The 22,430-nt window shown below is 44.4% G+C and overlaps 1 protein-coding gene across 1 annotated transcript in view; it reads left to right on the top strand.

Moving 5' to 3' along the window:
• DNAH14 (dynein axonemal heavy chain 14) overlaps positions 1-22,430 on the top strand; it is a 923,784-nt gene that overhangs the window by 892,401 nt on the left and 8,953 nt on the right. The window contains exons 83-84 of the mRNA XM_069236199.1: positions 15,178-15,308; positions 18,089-18,243. Of these exons, the coding sequence (XP_069092300.1) occupies positions 15,178-15,308; positions 18,089-18,243 (286 nt within the window). The remainder of the gene's footprint in view (positions 1-15,177; positions 15,309-18,088; positions 18,244-22,430) is intronic.

The raw sequence follows: 22,430 nt of genomic DNA, 5'->3' as shown, positions 1-22,430 counted from the left end.
AGCGAAGCAGAGAGGCAGAGGACAGCCTAGTAAGAAAGCAGAGCTCTCCCACTAGACACCAGGGATGAGGCGCAGGCAGAATCCTGTGGGTGGAGGAGGGCCTCAAACTTCTGAAAGAGGTCAGGAGTTCATAGGAACGAGGGCTCTACTTACAGGTGGAGCTACGGGAGGCAGAGCAGTTCACTGGTATTGCTTATGACTCCACCCCTCGTGACTCCACTCCCTTTCTGCTGCCACTCTTTGACCTCCAAGTTATGGTTTCCTGGAATCATTTGTTTTCAATTCCAGCACTGGGCATGCACCTCCATAGATATCGGTACAGTGAGGTAGCCAGGTCTCTGATGCCTTTTACAAAGCTCCTAAAAACACATAAGTACTTGTTAGTACCTTAAAACTAACCGTGCAACTTAATGTGGGTCTCTAGAGGATGAATGAGTAGATGAATGAATGAAACGACTGTAGACAGCAATTTGTTACCCGAAATGGTATCCAGGCAATAAATCTTGCCAGTCGACTTACCGAAGCCAAAAAAGCAAATTTTTTTAATTCTAAATTTGAGAATTGTTTTGGTACGAACTACTGGGTTCCAACATTTGGCAGTGAAGAGGAAATAGCGCCCCTACCATGGTAGGTAGTATCGATATTATACAGAAGGTTAGTACAGCAGCAGTGTGGCCGTAGTCCAGCACAGAGCTGTGGGGCCTGGGTGGACAGTCTGAGCTCCTTCAACCAGTTTAAAGAGATGTTACATTATATAGTTCCTGAGTCGCTCGCTGTTCCCCTGTAACGAATGCTGTAACTTACCTTTCGAACACTAGAGGGCAGGCGACAACCAGTTTTCTTTTTTTGTAGTAAATTATAACCATTGTCTGATAATGACAGCGACTTCCTCCTTCCACAGAAAGCCCACTGCGTGTCAAAAAGACATTTTGCCACACGACACTAGAGTACAGGTGTTTAAATTGGCACTTTGACGGATTTCCTGCCTGAATAGCATTCTCTGCATGGATTCAATAGATTTGCTGCGATCTGCCATTACAGGCTCGCAAGGGGCCTCCATTAATTGTTTCTAATATTAGATAAGTGATTACACTCTACTTTAAAACGGAGCTAGATAATTTTGCATTACGTCTCGGCCACCCATTGCATTTAAGAGTACCTTATAAATGACAGAAATAAAGAGGCCAAGCAGCACATTTACTGAACGTTACGTGCACCCATACTGGCATGAGAGCATATTTAAGAGGATCTGCGTGAGTGAAATACTTTATTATTTAATGAATGAAAGGAAGCTTATAATTCCAGGGGTGTAGTTTAGTGAATAATATCAGGCGGTGCGAGTCTGAGATTTTCCAACCAGCAGCGAGAAGTACCTAACTAAATAGGACAGGGCGGGCTGGGGCCGTGGATGGTGGTAATGGACGCAGTGACGTAACTGGAGGGGGCCCCCTGCGAAGTACATGGAGGGGAACCCCTCTGGACCTACTCAGGAGCTCTCAGGCCAGGATACTGCGCTGAGGGGACCCTTGGAGCTCAGCCCCCCCTTGCACCGTGGGGCAGCGGGGGCCCACTGAATTGACGGGATTGAGGGGGCATTCGTTTATACTTATTTGGCAAAGTAAGACCAGTCAGTGTAGCGCCCCATTCAGATAGTCTGGACTTTGTTGTCTACTCTGGTCGAATACCTCCTCACAGCACTGTGGGGTAGAGAGGCCAAGGAGAGGAGGCCACCATCAGCTCATATCTAACATCAGTCTTAGGATGGGCATTAAGCACAGACCACGCTTGGAAGAACAGAGCGAGTAGGCAGAGCAGGCCAGATGAAAGCTAGGTAATAGTAAAAATGCTGCAAAATGCCTAGTGGTGCATAGTGACACAACATAACTAAAACACCAGGGGCTACCCAGCGGCGGCTTCTCCACTAAGGCTGAGGGGAGTCTCCCCACTGCTTTCAGGAAAAGTAAAAAGGAAAAATAAAATGATGATAACGCAATATTATGATTTCTTTTTCATCTGGAGCCAGGTTTGGGTGGGGCTGGAGGAAGAGTGCTGTGTGCACCATAAGTGCACATGCCTGTTTGGCCGGCTGTGTTGGGCTGGCCAAACAGACATGCACACTTAGCATTTAGAATGCACAGCCGGGAGGAGAAAGTGCACAGGCCGCTCACACCAATCAAGACGTTGCTGTCATGCTGGTGACAGCAGCGTCGTGATTGGCTTAGGGGAGAGTGGGAGCCTCTGTGCTGCCCGGAAGAGGACAAGGCTGCTCAGGATGAGGACGGAGGAGAGACGCACCAGTCTTCCAACGGAGCAGGTGAGTGTACTTTTTATTCCCCCCCACTACGCTCGTTCAGTGGCAGCTGCCACTGAAACCACCATGACCGTAAAACCTCTGTACACTGGTGAGCTACACAACAAGGAATCAGTGACCCCTCGTTCTTTCCCTCTTTTAATAAAAAATATAGAAATGGTATTACAATTTTTAAAGAAACAAAGTGTGATGAAGAATATCGCAGTTTGGGTTGTTCTGCTGGGATACACATCTGTCCATTGTTCGGCTTCAAATGAAGGTCTGAGCTACCTTTCCTGATTATGTGGCTTTGATGTCATTCTAAGTATTCATTGATTTGATAGGTTTAATCTAACTTTTTCACAACAAGTTTGGTGATTAATGATAGGAAATCATTTGTCAGTATAACTTGAAAGGATCTTTCAGGGAGAAATCAAACACTTAGACAACGGTTTTGCTTTGACCTGTAGTGTTCAGATGATGGTGGCAGGAATTGTGTCCAGTGTGTGCTGTTGTTGTATAGTTGTGTGTAAACGTGGCTTGCGCAGGATGCATTACTGCTCACCTGGATGGCTTTTAGCTGAATAATTGACCCAGGAGACGTCTCCTCACCGTCTTGCTTGTGACTGGACACCATGACACAGTGACTTGAAGGGAGATACTGATAGAAGGGATATATGGAACCAGGCGGAAGTAAGAACATTATTAGAGACAGCGAGTGCAGTCCACACCAGCACCACCATGAAAGTCATTACAATCCAACATGTTTCTCCTGTGAAATGTAGACAAATCTAAACATAAAGCAGTAACAACAAGTTAAACAAAAGTTAGAAGTATTTTAGAGCTGGCTAGATGAATTCTATTATTTTGTGATGAAAACAGAGGCAGAATTGTTATGTTAAAGAAAAAGAATAAGGAGGGTTTTACACATAGTATCAAATGCTGGCCCTTCCATATCCTCAAAATGCACAGAAAAATACAGTATTTGTCTATAATTAAGGTGGCAAACCTTCCAGTAGGTGATGGGGACACCCAATGGGTGTCCACAGTCATTGTTAGAATCCACAGCTAAATGCACCCCCACGGCACCAACGGACAGGTACACAGCAGTGGGTGTGATTAATGTGTCATGAGGGGGCAGCTTCAGAACAAGCTTCCTGCCCCTCACAGAAGAACAGCACACTATCAGCAGGGCAAGTGTGTTTACGGATGTATGTGTGGATGATCGTGTGTGTGTGTTCAGATGGATGGATGTGTGGATGGTGGTATGGAACTGCTCCCCTTGTGCACGTGCTGAGCTGTAAAAAGGGGCAACTGAAATGAAGGACGTCTACCTGCTGGGCAACAAAGCACAATAAATCTGTATGATGGGAAACTACTGTTCTCAAATCTCATCAGGGATGCTGACATTGCACAGTGACTTGGGGTTGTCTTATGTGGACTTAGGAAACACATACCAATGACAGAAGATTATCCAATGACGAACATGAAGTCTTTGAAATGACACTGTGCCTTGCCGCTGCTGCTGTAAGAGATGCTCATAACAGAAAGAATAGCTGAGAAGTCATCTCAGAATGACGTATAACATGTTGCTGACATTTACATTCCAATTCTAAGATCACACATGCAACAGTGACCCCAGCAATTGTGTTTGCCATGTGCCCTGATTAATCAAGGCATTCATTATTTATAGTGCTTCAGAATGACACAACATGAAGCGCTAATCGAACTACTCATTAGGATGACTGGCCCTTTGATCCACTGTCACACTGCAGAGACAAATGGGTGACATTCCAAACAGAGCCAAAGAGAAGCGGGTGCTGTACTGTGGGGGGCTTTGAAGAGCAGACTTGACATGCTGATCCTATGTCTGATACATGATCCTTTCTTACACATGAGTGGACCCAGAGGAAACCGATGTTGTAGTGGGGAACACATACATTTAAGAACTGACTTCAGTTGCTAAAGTCCTGTGTCTCAAGTGTCCAAGTACCTCACTCCAGGCCTTTGACAGGTATGAAACTCCAACACAGTGCATTGATCGGACCACTCTGGACATCATCTAAAGTAGCCAGTGTTTTAGTTGGGATGAAAAGGAAGGGGCAATACCATGCGTAATTCAGGGTATGTCTTAAAAGATTGTAGGAGACTGGCCTGGTTTGAAGTGGGTACCAAAGGTACTTATACCTTATACCGGGTTCAGTTATCCCTTAATAGTGAAGTGTAGGCAGTGTCTAGAAGCCAGGCTCTCTAGAGGTAGCTGTAGATGAGCAGCCCAGACCTATCTAGGAGACAGGCAAAGCTCTTGCAATACCACCGTAGTCACACAGTACTTACACACATGAAAGAAAATACTCAGTGTTACAAAAATAAAGGTATTTTATTCTGGTGACACAATTGCCAAAAATACCTTAGAGACTATACTCCATTAGGAGTTAAGTAATATACATAGTATACACGCTAGAATGCAGAATTAGCAGTAAAAACAGTTAGAAAACAGTGCAAATAGTGCAAAAATCACAAAAGTTAGAAATGGGCCTAGGGAACACAAACCATATACTAAAATAGTGGAATGCGAAAGTCGGTTTCCCACCGAGGCAAGTGTAGTGTGTAGAGAGGTGCTGGGAGTGTACGAAAACACCAAAGGTAAGTAATAGAACCCACCCCAGAGCCCAGGAAAGCAGGAGTAAATCACAGTAGGTTTCCTAGAACACACAAGAACACGTGATAGAAGATTATGCAAGAACGGGAAGAGACTGCAAGACACCAACAATGGATTCCTGGACTTGAAGACCTGTGGAAGAAGGGGACCAAGTTCAAGAAGCACTGAAGAGTCCGGGAGAACAGGAGCCCCTTTTAACCCAGATGAAGGTGCAAAAGAAGAACCACCGGTGAAGAAGAGCAGTCAGTACTGCACCAAAGTAGACAGATGTTGGTTCCTGGTTGGTGCGGATGATTGCAGTCTGGTTTGCGTTGCTGGATTCCGCCAACAAGCCTTGGCACACGCAAAGCATGCAGTTAGCCGAAAATGGCACTGCCTGGGGCCAGGAGGGACCTGGTGGCCTCTACCCAGGAGGGGGAGACAGAGAGAGCTCTCAGCAACACAGAGAGCACTCAGAAGACCAGGCAGGGCCCACAGGAGTCCCACAGCACGGGGACAAAGAAGGTGCAAAAGGAGGCCCATGCAGCACTACACAAAGGATCCCACGCCGCCGGAGAACCACTCAGGAAGCTGTGCGTCGCAGGATAAAGTGCTGGGGGCTGGAGCTGCACGGTGCATAAAGAACTTCATGGAAGGATGCCAATAAGCCTTGGCAACTGCAAAACACGAGGTGCAAGGGGTTACTGTCTTGCGTGGGGAGGTAAGCTCTTACCTCCACCAAAGTTGGACAGCTGCACCTTAGGACCGTCGGGACCACTTCAGTCCACCACATGTGTTGTTACATTCACACACTTTTTCAGGAGAGGGGACCCACGCCACCAGTCGTCACTGCAGAGGGGTGCCTCCTGAAGCAGGGAAGTGACTCTTTCACTTCAAGGGAGATTCCTTCATTGTTCTGGTGCAGGCTGTACTCGGAGGATGCACGACCCGGAAACAGTTGCAGTTGCTGGCAGGTGCTGAAGATACAATGTTGCAGAAGTCGTCTTTGCTTCTTTGTTGCAGTTTGTAGAGTTCCTGTAGGGTCCAGATGCAGTTTCGTCAGAAGAAGGTGAAGTAAAGGATGCAGAGAATTCCTGCTGGAGTCTTGCAATCCGAATCTGAGGAAACACCCAGAAGAGAGACCCTAAATAGCCCAGAAAGGGGGATTTGTCAGCTACGCAGGCAAGCACCTATCAGGGAAGAGCTCTGAAGTCACTTGCTGGCACTGGCCACTCAGATGCTCCCAGAGTGCCCCACCTTTTTGGAATCCAAGATGGCAAAACCCAGGGACATTCTGAAGGAGCTCTGGGCACCAACCCTGGGGTGGTGATGGACAGGGGAGTGGTCACTCCCCTTTCCTTTGTCCAGTTTCACGCCAGAGCCGGGACTGGGGGTTCCTGAACCGGTATAGACAGGATTATGCACGGAGGGCACCATCTATACCCTTCAAAGCATTTCCAGAGGCTCTGGGAGGCTACCCCTCCCATGCCTGTAACAGCTATTTCCAAAGGGAAAGGGTGTAACACCCCTCTCGAAAAGTAAATGCTTTGTTCTGCCTTCCTGAGTTCGAGCTGCTTGAGCAACAGGAGGGCAGAAACCTGTCTGTGAGGTGGCAGCAGCTGGGGCTGCCTGGAAAACCTCAGAAGGCTGGTATGGCATTCCATTGTGAAGCCCCCAGAGTGCATGGAATTATACAACCAATGTTAGAAACAGCATTGGGGTATGATTTCAAGGTGTTAGACACCTTACATGGCCATATTCGGAGTTACCATTGTGAAGCTGGACATAGGTATTGACATCCCCAGTGCACGTGTAAAATGGTGTCCCCGCACTCACAAGGTCCGGGAAAATGGACCTGGACGACGTGGGAGCACCTCTGCTAGTGCAGGGGTGCCCTTACACACTGGTACTTTGCACCCAGCCTTCAGGGTAGGAAGGCCTGGTATATGGGTGAATTATAAGTCACCTGGTGCAGTGTAAATGGCTGTGAAATGGTGCATGCACCATTTCACACAGGCTGCAATGGCAGTCCTGTAGAAGTCTTTGCATAGGCTCCCGATGGGTGGCAAAAGTAATGCTGCAGCCCATAGGGATCCCCTGGAGCCCCAATGCCCTGGGTACCTAGGCACCATATACTAGGGACTTATAAGGGGTGCACCAGTATGCCAATTATGAGTGGAATACTGTGTTAACAGTATCCAACAACCAAATTTAAAGGAGAGAGAGCATAAGCACTGGGGTCCTGTTTAGCAGGATCCCAGTGACACAGTAAAACACACTGACAGGCAGGCCAAAAATGGGGGTAACCATGCTAGAAAGAGGCTACTTCCTCACAAAGATGAAAACTAAGATCCTGTGCTTTATAAAGCATGGCCCCTAGCCAGTATTTGGATGTCTCTCTGTAAGGGTTATGCTATTACATCCATACATAGAACACAGCAGTGGACATATGCCTGAGAACAAGCCTTACCTATTTGCTTTGCCAGTGCTTGTTAGTAGTATCAACACTGTGATTTTATTGTGAATAATTAGAACTGAAAATGTTTTAATTCTGAAAAATTGAGACTGAATAAACATTGCTAAGATCTGTGGAAGGGGACATGTCTCAAAGACTTCTGTTCCGCTTGATGCCACTTTCTTCTGTAATCTCCCACTATGTTAGACACTTGCTATCTTTTCTGACTACACCTTTCTGAAATCCTCTATCACCATATTCCACACATCATCATTTTCCTCCTAACACCGTTTTGTCAATCTTCTTCTGCACATACATCTGTTCATCTCCTCACATCACCAGCCAAACAGAACCAACTCAGCTTTATTTCCCATTTTGCTGCAATATATTGACAGGAGTGTACCTCCATCTCACACATTCCTGTGAGAACACAATTACAAGTGGCACATATATTACCATGGCTCTTTGAGCTATGGAGAGAGGCCAAGGATTGCATGTGCATGAAGTCTGAACGCCATATGACCCTCTGACCGGGACTGTGAGAAAGTCGCACTACCTCCAGACTCGTCACCGTAGCTCTCACTCATGCCCTGTCATGGACACTGACCCACAACTAGAATTCACGTAGACGTCTAAAGGTGGCTTAGCTCACATAAGAGAGTCATATGTCATGAACAAACTACAGAAACACACCATATGGAAACAACAAATACTCTTAGGGAATACAAGATAAGGTTGAGCGTGTAAAGGGCATGATTTTAGGACCCAACAGGGGCTCATTCCAGAGACAGTTTTTAATTACCGCAGCCTATGGGACCTGGCAGGACACGACCCATTTAAAGGCGCATAGGCAGCACAGTGATTTGTAGTAAGTTACGGGCATGGGTCAATCAAATCCATGCCCTCTTCCCTGTTTGTGCATCGGACACGTCTTTATAGGCCACTCTGCTATAACAGGCCCATCTTTGGAGAGTGAAAGCTACTGAAAGCTCGAACCAGACTCAAGTCAGATGTCCGGCCCATCTCAAAGTCCTTGTTGACCCTTGTGATCACGTTCCAACCTCATGCATCAAGAATTAACAACAAAGCAGTGACCCTTGAAGTAAAACAGGTGAGAGAAAAAAATATCAATCTAGTCGCTGAATCGTGCAATGTGAAACATGAAAATCTGGGTCAAAGCCCAGCTTTCCCGCATGAAAAAATTGGGTGATCCTTGGCATATATTGTATCTCACCATGCCTCTTTGTTCATTATTATCGCATACAAGAGTTTCTTCAAATGCTTTAGTTCGGGAAGTATGCTGAACAAAAATCTATTATTTGACTTAACAGACTATAATGTTGCTCCGTCTATAATAAGAATCCATAGCAATTCTTTTCTCCTACCAGAAAGGGTTGATGCGCAGAATCAGTGGGAGACAAAGTGGACTCAAAACAGTGCCAAAAATAATTAGTAGTAGTAGTTGGACTCTTCCTTTGGGCAAGACTGCTGGTTCAAGAATGACAGTACTTATGTTTGTAGGCGACTGTGCCTATCCTACAACAAGTTGTAATTGTAGTCCCAACCCTTCCAGCTCACTAGCAGCACCTCACCAAGAACCCAAACAGTTAAAGGTGATTTGTAGCAGCCTTTACACATGGACTCAAGAATAAGACATCTCAGGGAGTGTCGTGGTTAAACGGAGATTACCCCTTTCTCACAGATACATCATGTCTCAACCAAACACAGGCAATAACGAAGATGCAGTAATGTTTCAATTGTTTTTATTTAATACAATATGCAATCTGCGGTAAATCGCATGGGCTGCAATGATTAGGATAATGAACAGTGCAAGGAATAGTATTGAAAAGGCAAAAGTCATGGTTATGAAGACCCCCCACCATCTTGCAGTAGCATAAAAAGACAAAAAGTGTATAATATGTCCTAGTACCCTATCATAATAGACATAACCTTCTACCTATAGGAGAGCTGGGTATGTTAAACCTAATCTGCATATGCCATGTCCCTGGAAGGAGCCCCTAACCTTCGTTACCTTGGAATGAGGTCTTGAGCTCAGACTCCGTAGGAACACGAAGTCCGGGTCAGCGTCAAGGCGACGTGCAGCATCGATAGCAGCAATGGTATCTGGTCGGAATCCCTCTGATTATCTGTCTAAAGTGTGATGTATTTATACAGATCTACTTGGACCCCTGACGTAGGTTGTTCCCAAAACAATAGATAACACACAATGCTTGGGACGGTAATTAATATAAACAATTCCCTCAAAAGCGTGAGGAGGGAAAGTATCTAATGTGAACACCTACAGTTTGTTTGTCTTTGTTGCTTGATTTTACGTCTTAGCGCGGTGGCACTGATAACATAAAGCTAAAAAAAAATGGCCTAACTATAAACAAGGCAGCCATCTTAGAAGAATTAATTAAATAAATGGGCTAAGACAGAGCAAGCTAAGTAGGTTAAAAGTCACTAGGTGATGGGGGCACGAGTCTGCAAGACAAAGGCTAAACTAACTTCTGTTATCCCATTAAAGCAAACTAGGATTCACTACAAATCCATAGCAATTATTTTCTCCTACCAGAAAGGGTTGATGCGCAGAATCAGTGGGAGGCAAAGTGGACTCAAAACAGTGCCAAAAATAATTTACCAAAAGCCTCTCATTTGGTCTTTTTATCATTGGATTTATTCAATGAATATCAGTAAAGTTACAGCAGAAATGTAGCTAGCAAAAAAAGTACAAAGCAGAAATTCACTTTTATGCGCATAACACATAAAACCTCTTAAGAAATCACAAGAAAAAACATATTAAAAAGACATAAGGAAGTCATTCAGAATATGTAAGAAACTTCTCTGCACAAGAAAAAAATAACTATGTGTGAAAGAGTCATAAATTATGCAGCTGTCAAGCAAGCCTAACGAGTTAAAATAAGCCAACAATGTGACTCTTCCAAATAAGTAAAAATAAGCCTACATTCAGTTGAACTCTAAAGCAGTAATAAAGCAAATGTTCAAAATATGAGCAACTGCACCAAAATGAAGTGCTCTAAAAATACCTCCAAATGGAAACAAGCATTTGCAATGCAATAGGTCTCGCATATATAGAACAAGTTAATTGTCATCTTTTGACTACAGCGCCCACGAGCAAAAACAAAAAACATGAGTGGAAACGGAGAAAGGACTACCAAACAAAATAAAATAAAGTTAGCTTTAAAAAATAAACTTTTCAATTTTGTCCTGCTGGGCTCGTTTTTTCCAATCGCAACCCTTCTGTTTTCGGCGCACTGGAAGTTAGAACAAAATAGTACTTCGATCACTTCGGGAGCAGCGGACGGGCACTAATTAAGTTGAAATAAATAAGAGCTTGATCCTTGCTCGACACAGAGGAATGGAAATAATGCCAGACATGCCTTGACGAATTGTGAGGATGTAAAGAAGAGAGTCATGTAAACCAACAAATGGTGAGCGACAGGCGGGCTCCAAGCCCTTTACTGAACACAGCAGCGTCTCGCATAGGAGATGCATGTGCAAGCGCATGCACTCGCAGGCTCCACCCTAAAAAGCAGCTCAGAAAGCGAGATCTGAGCAGAACAAAGTGCAAATAAAAGAGAAGAACCCAAAAGTACCTCGAGTCCGCTTATGCTGTTAAAACTAATACGTCATATTAACAAATGGTGAAATTTTTAAATACATCGTTCAGTCAGCAAAGGATTCATGAAATGAGATGTTCCACAAAAATAAAAACATCTCTCTTGCTCTCTTTCTTGACATATGTATCTTTAAATACAAAACACAATCATTTCTGTGCAGTCGTTCTTCATATATTCTTTCAACTAAAAACGTAAAAATATATTGCTTGAATTAATTCCTTGCACATTGTCACTTCATTCTCCCTGCACCATTGTTTCTGCATTTATCACTTAGAAGGAAAATTCACATATTAGAAAATTAAACAATTCACGGTTTCACTTGGGCCAACAATCTACAGCCTTCATCCTTGAAGAGTTACATCATTAGCTATGAAAAGATACAGGGACCAAGGGTCAGGCCAGCAGATGAAAATGAATAGACAATATTTTCCTGTTTTACAGAGAGAAAAAATCGTGCATATTTTTTCCGTGCACATTATTTAAATGTCTACAGCCAGCAATTGGAAAAATACTGTCAAGTACATTATTAATTTCTTAAATAGCTTTCTCAACCTAGGCCACATATCGGGTACAAATGACAACTTATTTACCTCTGGTTTCACTAGTGGCATTGTCAGGGCAGGGTGAGGGGGGCATGAATGCTTATAAGTTTATGTTTTAAAACTATCACTTTTAATAAATACCTCTCAATGTAGTAATATAATCTAATGCATTGAGTAAAAGGCTCCAGCATTTTAAAGAAATAGACTTTCATTGTAGTTCACAAGCAACTTTATAATAGTTAGACATGATGCTTGTTGCATGGTTTACCTGCCAAATATTTTCAAGGTGCATTTCATGCACAGGCTCTAAGAGCCAACTGTTGGCTCTAGTCTGATTCAGCTCTCCCTGTTAATGTGTTGGCTCACCCACTTCTAACCAGTCTGCGGCAACAGTGAATTGATGTCACTGTAGCTGCAATCAACCCATCCTATTGCCAAGCCACGACCAGACTTTAAAATTATTACAGGGGTGTTCCATCCCATACACCCCCTGAACCTATGTCCCTGCAAATAACATCACAAAGCTCAGTTGTTGTCTCATCCTGGTGTGACTGGCATGACCTTTTATGGAAGGGCAATCCTCCATACCTTAAAGGCCATCTCTGTTACATTGGGCCATGACCTGACTGTGAAATTATTAGAGGAGTGTCCCACCCTATACACCTCCCTTGAAGCTACACCCCTGTATAATTTATAACTGTGTAATGTACATAACAGGCAGCTCCTGCAGCTGATCAAACCTCGAGGCACTCGAAGGAAATTAAATCAAATCAAATTAAATCAAATAAGTATGCCTAAGAGGGGACAGTGCTCTCGTGTATTTGAAAGCCACACATACCTCGTACAGGTGTGAAGGATCGCAGATAAGGCATTTGTGTTTGTTAGATCTAAATTTTGACAACACAGCTAGAAATGACATATTGGTAACTGTTAGACTGGGCATCCTTGGTGTGGTCTCCCCTAACTTTTAGCCTCCGTTTCCCAGGTTGTTGATGTGTGCTGGACTCTATTTGTGCTGTTTTTGTTACTCTGGGCACTTTACCACTGCTAACCAGTGCTAAAGTGCAAGTGTTCCTATATAAAATGTGTATGTAATTGGCTTTCCATGATTGGCATATTTGATTTACTGGTACGTCCAGAGGACAGTGTACTAGAGATGCCCAGGTCCTGTAAATCAAATGCTACTAGTGGGCCTGCAGCGCTGGTTGTGCCACCCACATTAGTAGCTCTGTAAACATGCTCAGACCTGCCACTGCAGTGTGTGCGTGTGTGCAGTTTTAAACTGCTAATTCGACTTGGCAAGTGTACCCACTTGCCAGGCCTAAACCTTCCCTTTTTTATACATGTAAGGCACCCCTAAGGTAGGCCCTAGGTAGCCCCATGGGCAGGGTGCAGTGTGTGTTAAAGGTGGGACATGTACTGATGTGTTTTACATGTCCTAATAGTGAAATACTGCCAAATTCGTTTTTCACTGTTGCAAGGCCTATCCCTCTCATAGGTTACCATGGGGACTGCCTTTAAATATGATTAACGCGTAGATTCCCTTTGGGAGCAGATAGACAAGTGGAGTTTAGGATCTCTGAACTCACAATTTAAAAATACATCTTTTAGTAAAGTTGGTTTCTAGATTGTGTGTTTGAAAATGCCACTTTTAGAAAGTAGGCATTTTCTTGCTTAAACCATTCTGTGACTATGTGTTTTTTGTAGATTCCCTGTCTGGGTCAGTTTGACAGTTGGGCTGGTTGCACCTCACACTAGACAGTGACACAAAGGAGGCTGGGGTGTAGCCCGCATATTCTGATGAGTCATCTGTGCTAGAGGGGGAGGGAGAAGTGGGCATTCACACCTAGCTGGGCTGTGCCTGCCCTCTCTCAATGCAATCTCCGACCTCCTGGTGTGTGGCTGGGGCCTGGCCGGGACAAGAAAGGATCTCATAGACACTTGAGACTTTACTTTTAAGTAGGCCTACTTCAAAGGCAGAAAGGGTTATAAGAAGAGCACCCCAAAACCCAGACTTTAGATTACTTCAAGGATTCAAGAGGAACCTCTGCCTGGAGAAGAGCTGAGAAAGAAGTGCTGCCCTGCCTGTAACTGTGCTTTGTGGAGCTATCCTGCCGTTGCTGCTTCTGCCTGTGCAAGGGGCAGAGACTGGATTTTGTTGCATTCCTGCTTGAGAAGTGACTCATAGGGCTTGGAGTAGAGCTTGCCTCCTGTTTGAAAGCGTCAGGGACAGCAAAGTCTACTTGCTGTGGACTCTAGCTTGCCAGAGGGTGCCATTCCAGTTCCTGGACCCCTGGAAGTGAATTCCTAGAGAAACACCAGTCTACAGATACCGGACGACTTCGGAAAGGGCGCCGCTGCCTGGAACCGCTACACCACTTGCCCCGAGGCTGTGGACCTCACTTTGTGCGAATCCGATGACCCTGTGAGCTGATGCCGCCTGTCCCGAGGCTGTGGACCTCGTAGAAGTCTGATGACCCTGTATGCCTCGCATCGGTGCAATCGCCAATCCTGCCCGACTTCGCTGACACCGGAGTGTCGTAAGTCAAACGTCCGTGACGATCCGGTGCCTTCGCCGCTGCCTGCGGCCCTGTGACATCATCGCGACCCCGTGAGGTCGCCCCGAAGCATTGTAACTCCACCAGGCTTCGCTTCTGCTGGAACCAAGCCACTGACTTCGCATCCAATGCTGCCTAACTTCCACCGCCCTGTAGAGAGGACCTGACGCCGCTGCGCGACGCCGCAGTATTCCTGCCCCATGGCACCATAATTGAAGCGGCATCAAATCCAGTGAAGCTGCTCTCCCAGACTCCGTGCACTGGTTTGTTTTCCACTTGTTCTAAAGAGACTGTACCTGGGGGTCGACCGACTCCATGAACGACGCCGTTACAACACCGTGTTTTACCAACTTGCAGTGTTTTCACCTCAGATCACCGTTTTCTTGCTTCTAAGTACTAAGCACATATTTTTAACTGTGGATTGTGGATTTTTATCGTATTTGGTCTTGTTTATTTAGATACAATATTTAATATTTTTCTAAACCTGTGTTGTGTCATTTTGTAGTGGTTCACTGTATTACTGTGTGTGTAGGTACAAATATTTTACACATTGCTTCAAAAGTTAAGCCTGCCTGCTCGTGCCAAGCTACCAAGGGGGTTAGTGGGGTTTAACTGAGTGTGATTCTCCTTTACCCTGACTAGAGTGAGGGTCCTTTCTTGGATAGGGGGTAACCTGACTGCCAGCCAAAGACCCAATTTCTAACACTAACAATACACAGAATTGGCTTTCTTCAAACAGCCTCTTTCAGCCATTGGCTTGAGTCTTTGTCACTTCTTGGCTCAGCCAAGCAGGTTATTATAGATCTCTCACCTAATTCTATTGGCTGCTTGGATGTATCCTTCCACCTCCAGTCCAGTGGTTGCATTGAACTTTACGGGAGACAACTTTACTTCTAAATTCATCTCTGTCCTGTTTGCTTTTCCCCTTGTGTCTCACTGTAAGGTGCTAAAACTGCATGCTTTAGCACATTAAATTCAGACCATTTTGCTTTGCTAATTTTCATTGGCTTATTTGCAGCATTACTTAAGAATGTACATTTCTTCACACAGGTGCAGCCTTTTAACTGACCCACAGAAGAAAACTAAAACTTCAGTAACTGAAGAGGACGTGGAAGAATCCAGTAGCAAAGCTGTGGAACAGCCCGGCAGCTTCTGGCTTTCCGGTTTCTTTTTTCCGCAAGGTATTAGGAATAAGAGACTTTGCCAAGCATGTGAAACAACTACATTACAAGGAAATGCCTTAGTGGAATTCAAGAATGGGATTGTTAAAGATTGCCACATACAGGGGGAGTCTCATCAATAAGTATATCAAGTAAATACTGACTGAGCCGGCTGATTTGAGGGTTTAGGGATTGGCCTTCTGCTGGTTTATTGAAGGCTCCTTGTTCTCTTTGGGCCTCTACACTGTAGGTTTCCCATTCTGCCATATTAACATATCAAAAAGAAAAAAATGTTTTTAAAACTGCATTGTTCAGGGCACCAGTGCCACAACACCCCCCTCTTAGCTTGAGAAGAAACACTGGTCCCTCACAGTTTATGTGCACATGGTGCAGAAAGGGTCCCAATCTAATTATTTGAGGCATCACCGTCCTCCTCTGTCTACAGATTAGAAGGCCTAAATGCCCCATCCAGTGTAGAGAAAAACAATTCTCTTTATCCAGCTTACATCTCGATAGGTATTCCAGAATGTCCTTTGTTTGATGATGTCAGCTTGGGTTTGAGACATATTGTGACATCATTAACCAAATGGTTCTAATGAAGCACTTTGCATCTTTCAAATTTTGGTGCACACTCAGGTTCAGAATGCGCTCACTGTGATGACTCTTTAGTCCGACTGAGGCTGACATGTCAATCAATACAATTAAATAATATGAAGAACATTAAGCCCCACAAAGATGTTAGAGAGTATTAGATTTGCAAACCATAAAGGTTTTTTAAAAGATTAGCAAAATTACAGATCCAAATCATCAAATTAGTTGTAGTTCAATAACCAGTGCATGTTCGCATAGTCAATCTATTTATATATCAAAGTCATTCAAATCATAAAACAGACAAACTGTTATAAAGCTGTTGAATATAACACAGAGCAGACTCAATTCCCATGAAGGAACACTACACTGCTAAGCTAGGAGAAAGTTAGGGAAACTTGGGGAAAAGTCAGGATGAAGATGTCAGTATGAAAAGCCTCTGAAAGGCATAAACCATCGGGTAAAGCTTATAGAAAGTTGGAAAGGCATCTGATTCAACGTCTACGTTGGACTAGCTCAAACAATACATTTTCCAACATTTCATTACACCTACACACAATCCCATAAAGGGGACCAATCAGGATACAGTACATATTGATAAACATATTAATTAATTTCATAAGCTAGAACACAATAGAATCTCTATAAGTGTCCTTCAAACTTCAGTTATCTGCAACACAAGAAGATACAATAGTTCCAAGATGTTTCCTCGCAGGTGCTCATTACTGCGTGCTCCGAGAACTACTTAAAGTTACACATTCACATGAGAAACAAAATGACGCATCAAGTTGCTGCTGCAGCTTTTCTATTGAAACAAAAAAGGAGGTTCACTTCAAGGAGGAATATGGTAGACTAACATAAGCTATCTTAAATGTGGCCCATGTTAACTACAGTGAGTTAAACCATGAAAGATGCAAAGTAAATTAATTTGCATGTTAATATTGCTAAGTGTGTAAAACATTTAATGATGAAAAATATCTATTGGCCCCTTGAAGGGATATTGGGCGCCTTCCCAAGGCACAGGCAAATATGAAGGTTCAGTAGGTCAGTGGACGCTTGGTCACATGCTGTTGTTACTTGTCTCATTCTATAACCTGCAAAGTACAATTTAAGGGATGTGATGAAGAGGCTGAGGGCCTTATTTAGAGTTTAGTGGACAGGATACTCCACCAAAGCCTGATAGATAGCTTGTCTGCAGTATTACGAAAGCCATAGACTATAATGCACTTGTAATACCGTAGGCGGGACATCCGCCACATTTGTGATGGAGTACACCATCTGCCACATTAGCAATGAAGACGTTGTTCATTTCAGCTAATTACTGCCCAGACTATTTGATACAGCACTTGGTCAGCACTCCGACTGAATTTGCTTGTGATAGGTACAATATAGTTCTGAATCCACTTCTGTTTTCGTTGCGGCAGTGAAGTTGATCCAAGGTGCACTGGATATTCAAGACTTTCATAAGAGCTCCCGATACAAAGTCTGGGGACTCTATCACAGAACTTCATCCCATGCTGACTCCAAGAATACCTACCACATGTAGAAAAGTTCCTAAATCCAACGTTTCATCCCTTCCGTCAGCCATCAGAGCGGACTCCCATCCCTGATACCCTGTACAAAGAGATAAACTACCATCCCTTCTCTTGCATTTCATCAGTCAAGCAAATGGGGCTCATTTTCCAGGTTAAATTGTTACATTCCACTTTTTAACCAAGTCTTTATCTATTTCGTGCTGAGCCTTTCAGGAGCAAGTCACTACACTAACACAGAGGTCACCATGACTTGTAAAATGTACAGTTGAAACTGTAACTTGTCAAACAGATGCTGGGTTGGTTAAATACTTTTGCAGTGTGAGAGTCTACATTCTAAGAACCCTTCATTTGATAGGGCTGACCTCATTTCACTTGATAGAACTTAACTCTTTTCCCACAAGACATCACCAAAGGTTGCGAACTATGTGGAGACACTAGGGATACAGTGTAGATCCTACTCGGGGTACTAAAACAAGTTTGCTTGGCAGCTTAGGTCATGCTTGGCCCTCTACCTCCTGCTTTGACTTCTCTCCTGAAGCTCCAATCTTTGTTTATGATTCTTTTTTGAAAATTCTATTAATTTCAAGAGCAGGAGAATGGCACACCCACCTGTAAATGAGTATGGAAAATAAAGCTAGGTACCTCTTTATTAATGCTGTTTGTATCCTCCACTTGCAGGCTTTTTAACTGCAGTGCTTCAAAACTATGCACGAGCAAAAGGAATTTCAGTGGATTCTCTGGAATTTCTCCACCATGTTCAACCAGTCAACACCAATGTGGAGCAAATCCTGGATGTGAAGAAGAAACACAATGTAACAGAGATGGCCTTTAAGGTATGGAGGATTGCTCTTTCTTAAAAAGTCACCCCAGTCACACCTGGGGGGGGCAACGACTGCACTTTGTGATGTTAATTTCAGGGACCTAGGTTCGGGGGTGTATGAGATGGGATACCCCATAATAATTTCATAGTCGGGTCATGGCTGGCAGTGGGATTGGTTGTGTGTCGAAACAGTGACACTTATTCACCGTTGCTGCAAACTGGCTAGACGTGGGTTAGCCAACAAACTAACGGAGAGAGCTGAACCAGAACCAAGCAAATGGTCTGGCTTTAGGATCCTGTGCATGAAACGTGCTTTGATAATATGTGGCATATAAATCATGCAACAAGCATCATGTAAAATTTTTATGATGTCACTTCCAAATTACATAAAATCTGTATTTCCTTTACAGGCTGAATCATTTCACCTCATTCCATCAGATTATATCACTGCACTGAAAAATATCTATTAAAAGTGATAGTTTTAAACATTAATTTGTAAACATTTATAATCCCCTCCTCCCCCCCTACCTTGACAACAATGTCACTAGTGAAATGAGAGTCACTTGTCCTGCATACCCAACATGTGGTCCAGTTTTGTGTTCTAGATGGGGCAAAATTGTTAAATCAAATATGAGTTTTTTGTGCAGTACACTTCCTGAACTCACACATTTAAAGGTGCTCTTATATGTGATAATGAAGAAAAGGGAAACATGATGAAATAAACTATTTGCATAGGATCACACAGTTTGCTCAAGCAGACATGTCTGGATTGATTCTATATTTTTAGGTTTCATGTTGTGCAGTTCAGCCTCTAGATGGGTATCTCTTTCACTTTCCCATATTACATCAAAGGTCAATATTTGTCTTTAATCCTTGGGGAATTAGGTTAGTATATAGAATAAAGAAGATGCTACATGAGCTTGAGGGCCCAAGAGGACTTTGAGATGAGCCAGTACCAGGCATCTCCCTCAAGCCTGGCTCACGCTTTCACTGGCTCGCCCACTTTCAAAATTTGTCCTAGGATGGCAGAGTGACTTATGATGCACAGGCAGGGCAGAGGGCACGGATCTGATGGAGCCATTGCCCATCATCCACTGTACATAAGTGTTCTATCTGCATGACCAAGTGAGGCAGGTCCTACAAGGTCTCAGATGCTGCAGTAATTAAAACATGTCTTTAAAGAATGGGTACTTATTGGGTGTTACAGTAATGCCTTTTACAGGTAAAAACAATGTCTGAATTCTGAACAATCGAACAAAGCCTTCAGGTAATCCATAACAGCGATGCTGTTCCTGTTTACATTTCATTTTAATTTAACCTTGCATTTCCTAGGGGTATGTGTTTTTCAATGTATTGTGTTTCCTTAGTTTTTTTCATGACATATGACTCTACAAGAACTGAGTCGCCACTAGGCATCTGGGTGAGTGGCGGTTTATTTATTTATTGCCGTTTCATGTAGCACAATCATGACCCAAAGGTATTGAGCGCTTTACATAAGCATGAGTTACATTACACAAGGTCACATTAATTTTTTAGGCACTGGAAGATTGATCTGCCCAATCAATCAATCAATCAATCATGAAATTTATAAAGCGCGCTACGTACCCGTTAGGGTTTCAAGGCGCTGAGGGGGGGGGAGAGGGGAAAGCTGCTATTGGTCGAAGAGCCAGGTCTTGAGTAGTCTCCTGAAGGTGAGAAGGTCTTGGGTCTGCCGCAGGTGGGTGGGGAGGGTGTTCCAGGTCTTGGCGGCGAGGTAGGAGAAGGATCTGCCGCCGGAGGTCTTGCATTGAAAGCGGGGAACGATGGCGAGGGAGAGGTTGGCAGAGCGGAGTTGGCGGGAGGGGACGTAGAAGTTGATTCTGTTGTTCAGGTAGGCGGGTCCGGCGTTGTAGAGTTCCTTGTGAGCGTGGGTGAGGAGCTTGAAGGTGATCCTCTTGTCCACGGGGAGCCAGTGGAGGTCTTTCAGGTGGTGGGAGATGTGGCATCGGCGGGGTATGTCGAGGATCAGTCGGGCGGAGGCGTTTTGGATGCGTTGAAGTCGTCAGATGTCCTTTGCTGGGATGCCCATGTAGAGTGCGTTGCCGTAGTCTAGTCTACTGCTGACGAGGGCCTGGGTCACCGTTTTTTTGGTTTCCGTCGGGATCCATTTGTAGACTCTACGGAGCATGCGGAGGGTGTTGTAGCAGCAGGAGGAGGAAACTACGTTGACCTGCTTGGACATGGTGAGGGCGGAGTCGAGGATGAAGCCGAGGTTGCGTGCGTGGTTGGCTGGTTTAGGAGCGGGTCCCAGTGCAGTGGGCCACCAGGAGTCGTCCCAGACCGAGGGGGTGCGTCCGAGGATGAGGACTTCCGTCTTGTCGGAGTTCAGCTTCAGGCGGCTGTTTCTCATCCATTCTGCGACGGAATTCAGACCTTCGTGGAGGTTGGCGGTGGGTGGGTCTTTAGTGAGGGAGAGGATGAGCTGGGTGCCCAGAATCACAAGATGTTGAGCAGACATCGAGAGTTGAACCTGGTTCCCCAGTTCCAAAGTTGGCTGCTGTGGCAGTAGCTTCAAATCCTCTCCCACATCTTCTTGTATCTTTCCACATCCTCTCCTCTGATTGAGTGTTCATGACAGGGCATGAGTGAGAGCTCTGGAGATGAGTCGGAAGGTAGCGTGAATTTCTCACAGTGCCAGTCCGTGGGTCATAAAGGTGTTCAGGCCTAATGCCCATGCAACCTTAGCCTCTCTGCAGACGGTGCAGAGCAATGGTCATATTAGTGCCATTTATAATTCTAATTTTATGGAAAAGTGTGAGAAGGAGTGACACAACAGTCAAATTATTAACAAGCCGGAGGGAAATAAAATACAGTGCTTAAAGCTGAGTGGGTGGTTTGATTGTGTGGGTTATTAGTGATGTGAGAAGATGAACATAATTATGAGTGAGAAAATGGTGTGAAGAGGAAAATGTTGATTTGTGGGATATGTAGATGGAGGACTTTTTTTAAATGTACAGAGAGAAAGGGAATAAGTGCCTAACATAGTGAGAGGCGACAAAGGAAAATGCTAGGAAGCAGAGCAGAAGTGATTGAGGTGTCCTCCCTTCCACAGGTCTTAGCAGTATTTGTAGGAAAGTGGAGTATTACGTAATGATGCTAGTTAGGCTTTACTATATAATACTCTCACAGTACCACAAATATGGTCCTTGGACTCTCAATAATAAATTCTTAGCTCAGTCCTGCAAGTGTGGCAATCTGCAATTAGGCTTGTACAGAGGAATATGTTAAGCATTTCACACTACTAGTGTGGGCGATAAGTAATTGACAATCAGACACCAATTTATAAAAATAAAGCTGATTTTCATCATACTTTAGACACCAAAACAAAGTAAATCAGATACATATAACTGGAGCTATGGATTTTAGAGTGAAAAATAAATCAGTACATTACAAGCTGTCGAACGTTACCATTGTGGTCAAAGGGAAAAAAAACTAGTGACAATTGGTTACTTGCAGGGTGAGTTTAGGGGAACCCACTTGAAGTTAAGGTGATGTGGGTCCCAGGACCAGGCTTTGACATTCAGACTAATTTTACCTGGCTTGTGGGTCCTGGGTGTAGAGGTGTTTTTGCTTTCCTTGGTTCTGAACGCAGGAGCCGCAAGTGCTGAAAAATCACACTTGTAGGTTGAGTTGGGGGTAGCCCACTGGGGGCTAAGCTTGTGTGGGCCCCTAGATCGGTATTCACCAGGCAATACAACTCTATCTAGTTGGGGCATCTTGGGTACATAGGTGTGCTTGGGTATCCTTGGTGCTGAACTGCTGGTGCTGGTCTTACCACTGAGATGGTGGTGGCAAGGAAACAGATGCAAACACTTAACAACAGAGCCACTGAGCTGGGTGGTTGAAGTTGCAGGGGTGTTTCCTCGTGGCCGAACAAAGGGAACAGTATCTAGACTGGCCACCAACAAACCTTGGCAGCAGCAAACACAGCACTTGGATACTTTGACGTCCCAGAGTCCATAGGAAGGTGATAGTCAGCTGAGACTTGCAGGAGCTCAGGACTACATTTCCCAGAAGACACCTGGCCATTTACCTTTGGGGGGATCCTTTTGCTGGTCAGATGGCCAGTATTTTCTTGGCTCCGGGAGTTTGGCTTCTACCTTCAGACTGCAGGGGACTAGTATCTCTATCCCAAGGGAGTTCTGGCGATGCCTTTCGGTT

This window comes from Pleurodeles waltl, chromosome 5, assembly GCF_031143425.1.
Source record: "Pleurodeles waltl isolate 20211129_DDA chromosome 5, aPleWal1.hap1.20221129, whole genome shotgun sequence".
NCBI lineage: Eukaryota > Metazoa > Chordata > Amphibia > Caudata > Salamandridae > Pleurodeles > Pleurodeles waltl.
This window is presented reverse-complemented; position numbering and strand designations above follow the sequence as displayed.